Here is a 14,932-nt window from a genome sequence, read left to right as displayed (position 1 = left end):
TGCTGAACCTCATTGTCCAAAGCGTTAGCTGTGACACCACCAAGTGTAGGGTCACTTGCATGCGTAAGCACTGATTTTAAAATAATGCTGTGCAGTGCAAGTTTTAAACTGTGCCACAGTAAGCAGCTGGAATTGCTCTGGTCCTAGGCAGCAGCGTCAGGTTCCAGCACGTCTCTTACCGGGAACAGCTGAGCACTGCAGACTGGATTCATTGATTCAGCTCCTGTTGGACCTGAGAGACAACATCTTGTGGTCACCCCAGTCTGTGGTTCATGTCTGTTTCCTGGCTTTAAATGACAACAAATAACCTGTTCTCTGTCAAAGAATGTTTCGTTTCGCTGGGAAGATCTTTAAAACGTTAATTACTAGAAAAACCTCATGGCTTCCTCTTGCTACCACAGTACCAGAATAAACCTTCAGTACTCTGTAACTTGCAGCAGCAGTTAAAGGGAGACTGTTCACAAAATCACCGAGTAGCTGAGGTAGGAAGGGACCTCTGAAGTTCATCTAGCTTAACTCCCGCTGCTCAGAGTGGCATTGGCTACAGCAAGTTACTCCAGACTGCGTCCAGGTAGGTTTTGAATATCCTCGAGGATGGAGACTCTATGACCTCGCTTGGCATCCTGTTCCAGTGTTTGACCCCCTTCGTAGCACTGGTTCCTGCTGTGCCGGTGCATACAGACCTCGGAGTTCTTCCTCTTTGCTCTCCTGGCCGCAGGCGCTTCAGAGGCACCTAGGCAGGGTGATTTCTCAGGAAAGGTGGGAACAGTCTGCCCGTCATCTATGTGTGCACACTTGATGTGGTCACCCTTCAGCCCTCTACTGATCATGAGGTCTCTGCTGGCCATGCCACCCTGCACCCATTGCTCCACTGCTTCCTCCCCGTCACCTCTATTTTAAAGCTCTCCTCACCAGGCTGGCCAGCCTGTTGGCAGGGATGCTTTTGCCCCATTTTTCCTTCTTGCTCAACTTGAGACCAGTGGAGCCACATGCAAAACCATATGACTTAGATGGAACGATAGTGGTAAAACAAGGTGAAGAATGTTTTTGAGGAACGGTAATGGGAGCAGGCAAGGTGTAAAAGCAGTAAGTAGGGCAATAACCCCCTCTCCGTTGAGAAAATAATTCAGTGAAAAGGAGCCTATGAAGCAGTTGTATGCTTCTGACATTTATTTAATCTTCAAAATCTTTGATAAGAAATACCTGCATTTTAAAGCTCTCAGCTGTCTGCTGTTGACAGAATTTGGCTGAACTCATGTGGTGTGTGTATATACACACGTACGCACACAGAGATGCTTCTCGGTGAGTAAAAATTGTTTGACTGTACTTAAAAAAGAATCGTCAATATGTATGAGCCACCTTGTGTATGACCATCAAATGGAAACATTTATACAGCATTTCTCCCACATCATTTTAAAACGGTGAACAACAGCTATAGTGACCGACTGCGTCCCTGCCATGGGCAGCTCATTACAGACTGTTCCTGTAGGCTTTCTTGCACCCGCGTGTCAGACTAAATGGTAGAAATGCCAACTGGATGATAATGTAGCATAATTTCTGGAAGTACTGGCTTTTAAAGTTAGTCTTCAACGGGATGCTTTGCTGTAGGCATGTGCATACATCGGATAACCTTGGTATGCAGAGCGTATTTTAAGGCTCACGTAATTCTGAAACACCCTTTAATATTCAGTGAAGGTCATGATACATTCCATGCACATAAGATCAGAAAAAGACCTTCCCGGCTTATTTTACTTCTCAGAATAGATCCCAGATTGGGAGCCCACAGTGATGTATTCCATTTTTTTGTAGAACAGTTAAAGTGGCACAACAAGCTTTTCTGTGCTGTCCCACAGACATCCAAGCCCTGGTCTAGGGACACCTCACAGAGCTGCCAAGGAGAATAATACATACAACTGTCTTTGTGTGCCTGTCTTTTTAGCTCAGACTGCCAAAACAAATGCTGCCAGCTAATGATGCATGCGGTTATGGATTGTGGGGTACTGAAGAGTGGGGTGAGAAAATTTACTTCAGTGACTAAACTCTGGTGTCTGATGCTACTAGTCCTGTCCAGAATCAGCCTGTTAAACCTCAGGCAATACCAGCTGTAACTACTTCTGTTAGCACTTTCTATTTATCCACTGATGATACAAAAAAAAAAAAAAAACCTGCTGCTTCCTTAAGCTTTACGTTTTATCAATGTAATTATATATCCACAAAAGACTAACTCTGTAATTCAGAGATTTTGTAAGAAACAACATGTTTACAGGGTTTAACATTGAGTTAGCTGCTTCATGAAAAAAGAAAGAAGTGCTTGTAAGATTAGATGCAAAACAATTCTGTGAAATGTATCTGGCCCCTTTATGCAACAACCTGCTACACAGGGGAGAGGAGAAAAACAAATCCTGGTCTTGATGTCCTAACAGTGTCAGCTACTTTTGTATGTTGACTGGTGTAACAAGTGAGGCATGAAGAGAAAAGCGCAGCACTCTGAGTAGTGGTGGTGAATATTTTATCTTACCAACACAAAGCAGCCAGAGACGAAACCCTTCCAGCACATGCCATGCTGACAGTGTGCTCTCCTTCCGACAGTAATCGTCCTTGCGCTCCCCGCTGCACTCAAGCCTTGCTGTAAAAGCAGCCGTTCTCGTACGCAGGTTGCTGCCTCTTACCCTTAACTGGCCCTGAGCCATGCGAAGGAGCTTTTTTCTGTTGTTCAAGCTGCCCTGGATAAATGGGTGTTAAGCAATTCCTTTGCCCGAAGTGAAATCAGAGACATTTTGGCATCGTTAGTTCTTCTGAAATTTTCACAGTCCTGAAAAGTATCTTGAGGTAACTTTAGGGTTTTGTATGTAAACCAGCCTTCCTCTGGCTTCTACAAATACCCAGCGTAAAAGCCTTTCTAAAATGCAGGGGCTGGTTCCTCACGTAAATGCTGCAGCAGGAGCACTGCTGCGATCGCTGGGATTCGGCTGTTGGAGTGTGGTTGGTAAGAATATCCAGAGGGTTGCTCAGGACTGTGAGTAGCAAATATTCTCCACGTCCAGTTGGGGATGGTTATGACGAAGTCTAATGAGCAGCAGTGAGTGAGTTATGGGTAGTGAGTTATGGATAAAGGAAGGTGCTGCTCTGGGAATGCGTTTGAATGTGTGTGCTCTCCAGTTTTTCCTAGCACCCACTTGTTCAGTGTTCTCTGCAGGCTGAGCCACGAGATTCAAAGGGAATTGGAGAATGATGCTTATAAATTATGGAGTTACTCCCTCATGGCTACAGTCCTGTCATCAACAACATCAGGCTGTCCTTGACAACTCAGCTTTTTCTCCTGTCTTTTGCCACGTTGTAGGGTTTCTACAGCCCCTGCTTAATTTTGTTCCCCGTGGCTGCATCCATTTTCAGTCCAGGTCTTTTGTGTGGAGTCCCAGCAGTCCTACACCGATTTATTGTTTCTTTCTCCATGTTTGAGCAATTCAGGAAGCTTTGGGTGATGGTTCACTAGGACGATCACATACTAGCATTTCAAGGCATCCTAGTACTGCTTTGGAGAACCTGAGCAGAGGAAGTGAGGAAGCAGTGTGGCAGGTGCAGAAATGCGTTCAGGAGACCTGTGGACTGTGGTATGGCAACGGAGGGATAAGCAGAAGGCACAGATCAAATCCTGGAATTATGCACAATTCCTGCTAAAAGTGACCGTTTGGGTTCTGCGTTATCCAGAAGTAAGAGCAGCTTCCAGCTCTGTTTTGTTCTTAAGTTCAGTCTCCCGTCTCAGAGCTGCTGCCAGGTTCTGAGCATCCTGCCCACCTCCCACAGTCAAAACCACAGGAGAGCCTCCAGCGGCTCCAGGGTCCTAGTCGGACCCAGTTCCAGCATCCCTCCAGGGACCCAGCTTTGGGTCCGCACAGACCCAGGATGCAGAGCTCCCTGCAAGAGCTGGCACTGGCCTGGACAGCAGGCTAGCACAACCCCAGCACGGGAGCCAAAGCTTTTCCACCTTTGGGAAGAGGGGCTCTTCCGGTTGATGTGCCCTAGCTTTCATCCAGTGAGTTGGGTACCAGTGGCAAGTGAATCTGGGTAGCACGCGCTTTGTGCTTAGGCACCCAAACCTCCCTGGGTGCTGGCTGCAGGCTGGATTCTCACCTCCCACGTCTTCACAGCTATTGGTACCTAAGCTTGGTGGAATTTAGCTGGGAACTACCAGTGTTTCTGCAATTGCATGTCTGACTGTGCTGTAGGTATCCATTTTATGCTCACACTACAGGCATTTTGTAATAGAGATATCAGCTAGATGGGCTAGAATAATTAAAAAAAAAATTAAACTAAGTTTCTTTACTAAGATGCTAAAATATAAATTGCCATTTATCCAAAAGACCCATTTTCCCTTCCAGTATTCACTGATGTCCAGGATATAGCTCAAACCTCTAGAAAAGAAATTTCTGAAAATGGTAACACACTGGTTTTGTTTCCATTCATCCACAGACTGAGTCCTCTGAATCCTCAGAAGCTTGGCTTCTGACCTTATTGCAGTTTAAGTTCTTTCCCCAAGCAACTATCAAGTAAAGACAGTCCTACAGTAATAGGGAAAAAATAATGCCATGGAGAGAAGTTTCTTGGAATTGAGACAACACTGAGATTGTTTTTCATCTAGAAACACCCAAATTTTATTGCAATTTTAAAATTGTGTCTTACAGATTGACTGTCCCATCAAGCTCCAGATGCATTTGTTTGAGTAGCCCTGACCTCCCTATGGACTCAACAAATGTATCACGAAATGGCATTGCTCACTGGGAATGCAGATCCTGAGTTCAGCTCCTACTCCTTCAACAACTTGGAAAACCTGTGTGAAGTGCAAACCAAGAAAGGATTCTTCTACAAGAAGGCCAAGCTTCTGCACCCTGGGGAAGACTTGTGCTGCTTAGCCCGCCTGGACGACCGGACCAGGTTTGTGATCATCAACGTAGGTGGCATTAAATACAAAGTTCCATGGACCACCTTGGAGAACTGCCCCCTGACCAGGCTTGGGAAGCTAAAATCCTGCAACAATTATGATGAGATCATGGACATCTGCGACGACTATGATGTTAGCTGCAATGAATTTTTTTTTGACCGTAATCCTAGTGCCTTTAGGACAATCATGACTTTCCTGACAGCGGGGAAGCTGAGGCTTCTCAGGGAGATGTGCGCTCTTTCTTTTCAGGAGGAGCTTGTGTACTGGGGAATAGAAGAGGACCACCTGGAGCGGTGCTGTAAAAAGAGACTGCGACAGAAAGAGGAGGAGGTGGCTGAGGCCAGGCTGTATGAAGGGGAGATGCTGTTTAGTGAAACGACGCAATGTGCCTTCCAGGACAATAGCCGATTGAGCCTGTGCATGCGAAAGCTCAGGGATATGGTGGAGAACCCCCACTCAGGGATCCCAGGAAAGATCTTCGCTTGTATTTCAGTCTCCTTTGTTGCCATCACTGCAGTCAGCCTCTGCATCAGCACCATGCCAGATGTCAGGGAAGAAGAAGATCGGGTGAGTGCAGCTTTTCTCAAGAGTGAAGTGTGTTTTCATTGTTGTCTCGTCAGGGGAGGTGACGGACAAAGTCACGCAGCAGCGTGCAGGCATTGCATTCAGTATTCACGCTGTGGAGAGCTGGCCAGGGTAGGGCAGGAAAAGCATTATGTCTTTTAATACTGAGGGAAGACTGGGCCAAGCTCTGCCTTGCCAGCACAGCTTGGCCAGTTCACACCAGCAGACGGCTTTACCCAACAGTTTTGTTTTCTGACATCTCTAAGCATGTGGATCCAGCCTTGCCTGAGGCTTAATGTTTTGAGGTAAGGTTAAGAGCTAACAGATCAGTTTTCCTTAAAGGTACTTCAACATACCAGTTCGAAGGAACTTTCAGTACCCCGCTGCAAAACCACATCTAAAATCTTTGATGCTCTAGGTGAGGTAGAGGGCAGGGAAGCTGAAGCAGCAATTTAACAGCAGAAACAAAGCAAATGTCCCAATTTTCCGACATGCTTAGTATTCTCAAGTGTAAGACGTGGATGCTTCGTGCCCTTGAAAATCAAATCTCACGGGTATTTTGTTTATTCTTTAGTTCAATAAATTTCCTAGGGGTTTAGTCTCTTATTTGTGCAAGCAGTTCCATTTCCTAGCAGTAGCCATATGTAAGCAAATGAGCTTATCTGGAGATGGATAGAGGAGGACACTCACATTTCCATTACTGGCTGAAATGCAATCTAAGGGGTTTGGGGCTTGGGACTTCTCAAAGAGTCCATGGCCTCTGTAGTTCTACTGAAATCCAAGCTTGACACTCAATGTTTGGGCTTATTTTCCAGCCCCATTGTCATTAAACGTGATTGTGAACTTCAGCTGCTAGGACAGTACTTCGCCCCACCGAGTTCTGCCTCTCAGCTGAAGGCTCAGCTCTCCTGGCAGCAGAATCCTGCTGCTAGCGGAAAAGAACGCGGTTGTTACCTGACAGGAGGCGTTTCCTGTTTCACAGCGTTGAAAGTAGAAAGCATGCTGATGGAAAAGGGATGCAGCGACTCCGGCGAGGCCCCTGCATTTGTACCTCGTGGGCAGTTAAACCCACCCTTTGCTTGCGAGGCGTGCTCAGGTGAAACACCAACCGAGTTGTTCCATTTGGAAATGGGCTAATGTAGTAGCAGCCAGGAAAAAGACAGTGCGTTTGGTATGTTGTTTGATTTATTATAAGATCTTTGGGTTAAAGGCTTTTTATTCTCTAAGATTTGAGGATAGTAGTACTTGGTACTAGTTAAATTTATATTGTCCTAATAATTTTTAAGAGATAATTTCCAAAACACTTGCCTTTTACTGTAATTAACCACCAGTGCTGCAGTATGCTGGAATTTTAAGCGCAAGGGGTATTTTACTGTTGAAAACTGATACGTATTTAATGTTTAGATGTTCCTCGGCCGAAATGAGAGCTGAACGATTGCTTTCAGAATTACTGGAGTTCAGGCACTTCATATTCTTACTAATGATCTGAACAGAAATAGAGACTCATAATAATAGGCTAATAATATTCGTTTGGTGGAGCAGGGTAATAATGAGGGTAGAGCTAATATATGAGAGAAATCTGGATTTCTTGGTAAGCTGGGACCATTAAAAGGAGCCCATATTCGTAGTCAAATGTCAAATTATACACAAAAGGTGAGCGCAGCCTTGCTCTTGGAAAAGCAGAGTCTGATTCCCAAAATGAGACTCTAGATGGGCTTTAGGGCACAAGCAACTGCATGTGAGTTCCTATTGCAGCATAAAGTCAGAAGGGTTAACGGGATCCTAGAACATGCGAGCTGGGGAGTTGTAATGAGGAGCTGGAAGATGATCGTGTACCTGCGTGTGGCACTGGTGAGACTGGCACTAGAATCCTGCAGTCAGTTCCCACGTGCCTGTGGTCACGTGGTGTTCTGGAAAACTGGAGAGGGTGAATAAACCTTTAAATACCACACACCTGGAAAAAACGCCGTGCAGTAAGAAACAGGTGCATTTCCATTTATTTAGATGATCAAAAGGAAGGTGAGTGGATCAAGCAAATTAGTGGGTTTTATGAGAAAACGGTATCATCTAAAGACCTTTAAATTATGCAGGGAGAGGAAGCATGGTTAGAAGCTGAATCCTGATACAGTCACGTGGGAGACTAGGTGCCAATATTTAATACCATGGTGATTAATTGCGGACTAGGAAGAGACTTGGTGGATTTTGTGTGTTGTGATGTTTTCAGTTTAAAGCTCAGTGCCCTTCTGGAAGGTCACCTTCAGCTAAACTCGCTCTGCTTCAGTCAAAAGTAAAATGCTGATTTCAGTTCAGGTTACAAAGGTGACATGCTTGCAACGCAGAGGAGATCAGGACCAATGATCTGATGTTTTCCTGAGGCCTTAAATCCTAAAAGCAGAGAGCTCCTGCAGGTGGGCTGTGTCCTGTCCGTCACACAGGAAGCTCTGTGGGCAGAGTTATTTTGTCTGAGACCAAAGTGGTTCTGCAGCACAGGGAACAGGTGAAGGATCACTCCTGCCGTAGCTTCGTGGGTTCCTGATGTTCCTCGCCTGCTCCTGAATGGAGACAGGTCAGCACCCTGTTTGAGCTGTAACGCGTCATACGCAGTGACTGAGTTTGGTCCCGCACAAACAGATGTAAATACCCACAGAGATCTTTCCAGCCTCAGTAAGGCCGGGCAAGGAGTCAGGCATCTGCCCACGTGGAATCACCTGTGGGGTCAAAGATCTGGGCTGCAGACTCCTTGTGTATCATCAGTACATGCTTAGCAGGCTGCTGCAGCTCATCAGATGGCAGGTCTGCAGAGAAGAGAGCTTGTGTAAATTCAAAGGCGTGTTACCCATCCTGAGCTGGATCCCTGGTACCAAGCTTAAACCTCCTGCCTAGGGAGAGCTCCGGTCTGGTTTTGCAGTCTCCTAACAAGCTGAAAACGTATGAGCATCCCTCCTGACTCGGGACCAAGTAAACAGTAAGCACTGTTCCAAGGATGCGCGGTATTCATTGTGTACGCTCTCCAGGCTCTCTGGCTCCTCTTCCTCTTGTTAGGGTTCCGTGTCAGGGCTGTCATGGTCCCACTGAGCTCAGGCATTTGTAGCACCACAGTGTAAAGCAGGAGAAGATCAGAGTACTTCCTTCTTCACCGTACTTTCTAACGTTTTGGGAAAAGCCAGTCTAATTAAAGATGCTGTGATAGGAAGTTACGGTTCGATAACCTTCAGCTGAAGAACGTTGCAACAAAGAGAGAGACTCATAAACGACACAGTTAATAATAGCTTATAAAGAAGCCTGGAGCTATTTAACCTTCTAAGCTTAATTTACACACTGTGCTTCAACTTTCCTGTTGGTGAGGACAGGGAATAGACTGTGAATGTGCATTTTAAACGATCTTGTGCCTAAAGATTTCATTTCACAAAGGTACACACAAAAGTTATTTCAGACAAGGTTAAGAGTCTCGTACAATGATTCTCAACAACTTTTCATTGACAAGCTGCTGATGTAGGGGCTGGATGAGCAGTGAAGTTGGTTGAAAACTGTCTGAATGGCCAGACTCCGAGGGTTGTGACCAGCGACACAAAGTCTAGTTGGAGGCCTGTGTTGGAGTGGTGTACCGCAGGGGTCCTTACTGGGTCCAGCCCGTTCAACATCTCCAGTAGTGATCTGGAGGATGGAGCAGACTATGCCCTCAGCAAGTTTGCTGATGACATGAACTTTGGGCAAGTGACTGATAGGCCAGAGAGTCATGCTGCCGTCCTGAATGACCTCCACAGGCTGGAGAGCACAGGAGGTTGCCTCTGAACATCAGGAAACAGTTTTTCACTGTGAGGGCAAGCACTTGCACAGGGTGCCCATGGTGGTCATGGCATCTCTGTCCTTGTAGATCTTCAAAAGCTGTCTGGACACAATTCTTGGCAATTAGGTGGCGCTGAGTTGAGTAGGGTGGAGGGGGCTGGACCACATGACCTCCAGAGGTTCCATCTAACCTCAGCCATCCTCTGACTCTGTGGTTATAACTATGGATGTGTTTAGGTTTGTAATCTAAATAAGTAGCTAAATAGCAAGAAATAACAAGTATTCTGGGCCTCAGTGTGTCGGAAATGCCAAACATTTTGTTGAACAAATGATTCCATCTTTTGTTTGAAGTTTGAGGTACTTCTGGGTAGGGAAAACTGGTTTTACATTAACTCATTTACTCATTTCAGTGAAAAGCAATGTAAAGGAGTAAAGCAGTTGTGATCGTTGGTGCTTTCTGTGCTAGGATGGCACACTGCTGCTTGAGACTCCAGAACGGAGCTTCTCGTTTCGTTTTTCCCTTTCTCTCTCTTGTGACTGTTAAGCTGTTTTTCTGCATGCGATACTGAGACCTTCTTGGTTTCTGCTTAGAGCCGCGTGTTCCTGCGATGTATCGATGGTTTGTTTTCATGAATGGAAGTCTTAATCAAACTGCAGCTGTGTTTTTCCTTTCTGTCCTGTCCTAGAAATTACAATGCAGTCAACATAAACCATGTATTTTAAAAAATCTCCCTGCCGGTATTACAGATAACTATTTACAGTGTACAGGCACTGAGGGTGACTTTTTATAAAAAGAGTCTTGGGGTATTGGACTATCTAATTTCCCTGGGGATCATCCAAGAATTCATTACACCATTCTCTCAGCTCTGCTGCTTAAATGCAAAAAGCATAAGCTGAACAATATCACAGGATCACAGAATGCTTTGGGTTGAAGGGACTGTTAAAAGTCATCTAGTCCAACCCCCCCTGCAGGGAGCAGAGGCATTTTCAACCACAGCAGGTTGCTCAGAGCCCCAGGGGCCAACCTGACCTGGGATGGTGCCAGGGATGGGGCTTCTGCCACCTCTCCGGGCAACCTGGGCCAGGGTCTCTCCACCCTCAGAGTAAAAAAGTTCTTCCTTCTCTCCAGTCTGAATCTCCTCTCCGTATCACTAGTTATGGCACCTAAACTGATCTGCTGATGTCTCATCCCCCACCTTGCTACTCTAGATTTTGTGTTTGCTCTGGGCAGTTCAGGCCACAGCTGGCTGGAGGCCAGGGAAAGACCACGTGAGGCAGTTGTCACCTGCCTTTTCTACAGCATGGTAGTTCTACACAGGGAAGTTCCCGTAGACACACGAGATTCACCCGCTCTTTCACATTCACGTGCCTGTGCTCATGTAGGGATGTAGGACTCACGGCATGCGGAGCTGTACTTTAGCTAAAAGGGAGGGTTTTCTTATTTTTTTCTTTCATAAGCTTAAGGCAGTTTTTCTGCTCGGATAGTACTTCAAATGGTAACACACAGCCCAAGTGAGAAGCTTCGGGAGCTCTTTACCAGCAGCTTTAGTCAGCAGTAGTGAGTAAAAGTTCCATTTGCTGTTACGTGCTCCGTCTCCTCTTCTGGTGTCATCACTTGTTCTGTGTAGTCTCGCACTTGGGTTGTGCAGGCTTTGGGAAGGAGTGTCTTAAACTCAGTACCCGTGGCCATCGTCATAACAGAGATAGGAGTTACGTCTCTGCTCCCGTTCAGGGACCTGGGCACATTCCTCACCCTGTAAGTGAGGTCTCTAAGCAAGGAAGTTTTTGTCTTTTCATAAGTGAGACCAACTTAGTTCGTGCCAGACGCCGTTCCTGTGATGTCCTCAGAGTCCCAAGCTGAGGAGCAGCTGCCACGTTCTGCAAGTGTGAGTCAGCAGAGTGAGGTCTCCCAGCTCCTGTCCGATGGTCGAGCAGTGTGCTGTGCTCTTGCCTTTCAGACAGCTCGGGTTTGTCTGAAAGCAGCTGGAAGTGGTGAAGTTTGAAGGATAAAAGTGCTCTTTCTGTAGATCACACAGAGAGGTTGAAAACGAAGGGGTCAAGAACCTCTGCACTGCTCAACCTAAACGGTAAATGTTGAGTTGGGGGGGGGCGGGTTGAGTGGTGTGTGTCTGTTATCTGAGTCCCGTGGAATCTGCAAATGTAAGACTAATGGCAAAATGCTCTTTGCAAACATCAAGAAGTGGAGTTTGTGTCCTTTGGTCACTGTGCTTGTCTGAGAAGCAGCTGAATGATGCAGTCCTTCATGGAACAGAAGTACACGCATTAATCTCTCCTTCAGGCATCTTTCCTTTACGGGGTGTCCAAGTCCAGCTGGTAGCATTAGAGGATCGGTATTGGGTTATTTTACCGAGTTCACGATTGTTGTGTCCACACACTAGGGAAACGCTTCTGGTGCTGTGGGTCCTCGGCATCGTTGTGGCACAACACGCTGCCCGCTGTGCCTGCTCTGCCTGCCACTGCCTGGGGCTCCAGCTGCCGGGAAGCCCCCCGCTCAAAGAGCACACCACGCGCCAGCTTTGCCTCCGCTGTTCTGAGACGGTCCTTCCCCTTAAACTGGTAGCGAACAGAAAATGTCTGAAGGGATGATTGGTTATTCATGATACCGGTTGTGTGGACAGAGTGCTGAGTAACAACTACTTGTATTGAGTCATGACTGCTTCTGAGGCGCTCTCGACGTTTTTTCTTCTTGGCTTGTTTGCTCCTCCTGGGGAAAAAAAATTACTTTCTGCAGTGCCCCCTCCCCTGAGAGGAAAAAAAAAAAATCGAGCCTTCCTGCTTGATGGAAGCAATTTAAACTTCCAGAGAAGATACAGGAAACCCAGTCCCAGTCAGAAGATCTTCCTCTGGTGTATCAGGACGGTTAGGAGGAATGCTGTATTTTCTTTCACCAAGAGTTACCTTTAGGTTGGGGGGTGGGGACCCAGCACTGCGGACCAGGTCTGTGCAGAGTCCCACCGTGAGCCCGCAGACCCTCTGCTCAGAAAGCCCCCTCCCAGTGAAGGTACCACCTGCGCCATCAGGCCTAACTCCTGCCCACCCCAGCCCTCGCCACAGCACCTTTTCCCCGGCTGCTTTGCCCAACGAAACAGAGAAATCCTTATGGCATGAGGAGCTGCCCCAGAAGATTTTGAGGACTGTAGCTTAAAATGCAGCCTTTGAGAACCACCTGAGACTCTCTGCAGTGTTTTAGGCTTAGAAATAGAAAAATCCAAGAGTGTTGCTCTGTACGGTTAGCTTGGGGATAAGGAAAGAGTTGAATAAAATAAAATTCGTGTTGACTTGTTAATAACTTTATGCTGTGCTAATGAACTCTTTCAGTCTACAGGATCTCTTCTCATGAATAAATAGAAGGCTCGCGTTTTCTTTTAAATATTGTATAAATATGCTGCAATATAACATTAGTGATAAATAATTAAATAGCCAAGGCTCTTCCATAACAGCATTGGTAACTTTGTCACGTTGTTAACTGGTTTATGTTTGGTGCAGTGTGGCTCGCCCAGCAAAATACGCTCCATATTTAATTTTTTTTTTTTAATATTTCTCTGGTTCCACCACCACAACTGTCTATTCCTACCAGAGGGTTTGTTCTCCTAACTTCCAGGTAAATCACGCAGGGAGTCTCTGAAGCAATCTCACGGTAACTGCTGCTGGGCCTCCAGTCACGCTTGTGAAATTACTGCAGCTGCTCCGCACAGCCTGCCCCGCAACACCCGGAGGGTGCAGCGGCGCTGCCTTTCTCCACAGAGTGCTCCACTGCCTCTTGCAAGAGAGCTGGTGCTCCCTGGGCTTACTGAGAACTGTCCTCGTGTTTGAAGGAGAGAAATCTTTCATTCATTTGTGCTTGATATTTGTAATAAAAATACCATCTGGGGGATTCGTCTCAGAGCTCCAGCATATGTTGCTATAAATTCTAGAGGTTTGGAATGAAAGCAAGCAATGAGATTTATGTTTGGCAAGACCTCGTATAGCTGGGCTGAGGTAAGGAGCTGATTCATGTGAACAGCACTTAGAAGGATTGCATTAAATCATTTAGCGTTATAAATGCCATTGCTTAAAATGTGGCGATTGAAATGAAATATAGAAGGTTTTGAAACTGGGGACTTCTGCAGTGTCCACGGAGACATTTAGACTGCAGACAAGTTGGAAGAGCAGTATACAAACGAAAAGGAAAAAAAAAGGTTAAAGCATTGGCAATAGGGTTTTAACAAAGGCTTAAAGAAGGCTACAGAAGAAAACTGTAAGGTTATTGGCTTTTCTAATGGTAAAAGCATGATATTAGTTCCAAGTCAAACCACAAAAAAGATGGTACTGAGTACACTCAGCAACATTTTTGAGAACAGGAGAATTGCTTCTAGTCTATGTAGAACACCACTCATTAATCTAACAGTATTTTTCGTGAGATTGTAGAGGTCTCTGAAAAATAAGTTCTGATACTTCTGTAAGATATCTGAATTAGTGCCACACAACATCCTTCTTTAATAAAAACTGCTTTTGTCAAAAACTTACCTCCCTTTTTAAACATCTAAAAAATTTCTCCTAGATCTCAAAGTAGCAGATAACTAACATGAGGAGTCATCACCAGTGACAGTGTACACAGAGGAGCGTGCAAGGGTCTCTGGTGTTGGCCCAGAGCTCCTTTGGTGTTTTCCTGGTGATTTGGGAGATATTACAAAACAATTGCAAATGAGATTTACAGGTAGCCCGGGAACGACACGCTGCTCAGGGATGGGGAGTAGCTGGACTGATTTGAACATGGGGGGCAGCTGCTCGTACATCAGCATGCTGCAGTGAGGAGCGCATGGAGAGCCCAGGACGAAAGACCTTGGAAAGGGTTTAGACACCCTGGTGAACTCCTGGCAGATGTCCCACCTGCCCTGCAAAGGCAGGAGGCTTGAGTGTCCAGACTGGTATCCATTAAGCAGGTAAGTGGAAGATATGTTAAAAGAATTATTCAAAATCTGAGAATTCTGCATTATAGTGAGACATAGAGGAGGTTTTAATGCAGTAAACAGCAGCATTAGAGAGTGTCTGTGAAGAGCAGTGAACAGTAACGGGAACCTGTGGATGGACACCTTCATGCTCTAGATAAGGCGCACTACAGTGTGGGTAATTACAATGGAACCCCTTACCTAGAGATGCATGAATTGGTCTCGTAGAGTTTTTAAATACGTTACAACTCAGCTCGGTTGAAGCCATGGGTGTGATTCGTGAGCCGCTGGATAAGACCCCTGGCTCCGCAGGGGCTTATTTCTAGAGCCCCTTCTGCCCTTACAGGTGGGTGAGCATTCACCGTGCCCTGCCTGACGCCTTTCGCAGGAGCTCTGGCTGTGTTCCTGCGCAGAGGGGACGCTGTGTGGCTGGGGCTCCCTTGGCCCTCAAGTCTGTTCAGACACAAAGCCATCAGTAAGATGAAAGGAGCACTGGCAGTCACAGTCGTTACTAAGGGTGAGGGCAGCCAGAACACCTCCGGAGCCAGGGAGCTTTCTGAAGAGGCATGAGTCTGGCCCCATGAAGGCAGCCTCCTGACCAAGGTATCTTGTTGGGCGCTGACTCTGTTTGCGGGGGGTGCTGCAAGGGCTGGGACGTGGGACCAGCGGGGCTTCATCCCAGCAGTGGCTGCTG

The 14,932-nt window shown here is 46.4% G+C and overlaps 1 protein-coding gene across 1 annotated transcript in view; it reads left to right on the top strand.

Annotated features, from left to right (window-relative positions):
• The first annotated feature begins 4,687 nt into the window (after positions 1-4,687).
• KCNG2 (potassium voltage-gated channel, subfamily G, member 2) overlaps positions 4,688-14,932 on the top strand; it is a 22,244-nt gene continuing 11,999 nt past the window's right edge. Inside the window, exon 1 of the mRNA XM_010131476.1 lies at positions 4,688-5,506. Coding sequence (XP_010129778.1) covers positions 4,751-5,506 — 756 coding nt within the window. The 5' untranslated portion in view covers positions 4,688-4,750. The remainder of the gene's footprint in view (positions 5,507-14,932) is intronic.

Source organism: Buceros rhinoceros, unplaced genomic scaffold (assembly GCF_000710305.1).
Source record: "Buceros rhinoceros silvestris isolate BGI_N320 unplaced genomic scaffold, ASM71030v1 scaffold2960, whole genome shotgun sequence".
Classification (NCBI taxonomy): domain Eukaryota; kingdom Metazoa; phylum Chordata; class Aves; order Bucerotiformes; family Bucerotidae; genus Buceros; species Buceros rhinoceros.
Note: the sequence above shows the minus strand (reverse complement) of the source record. Positions and strands in the feature narration are given on the sequence as shown.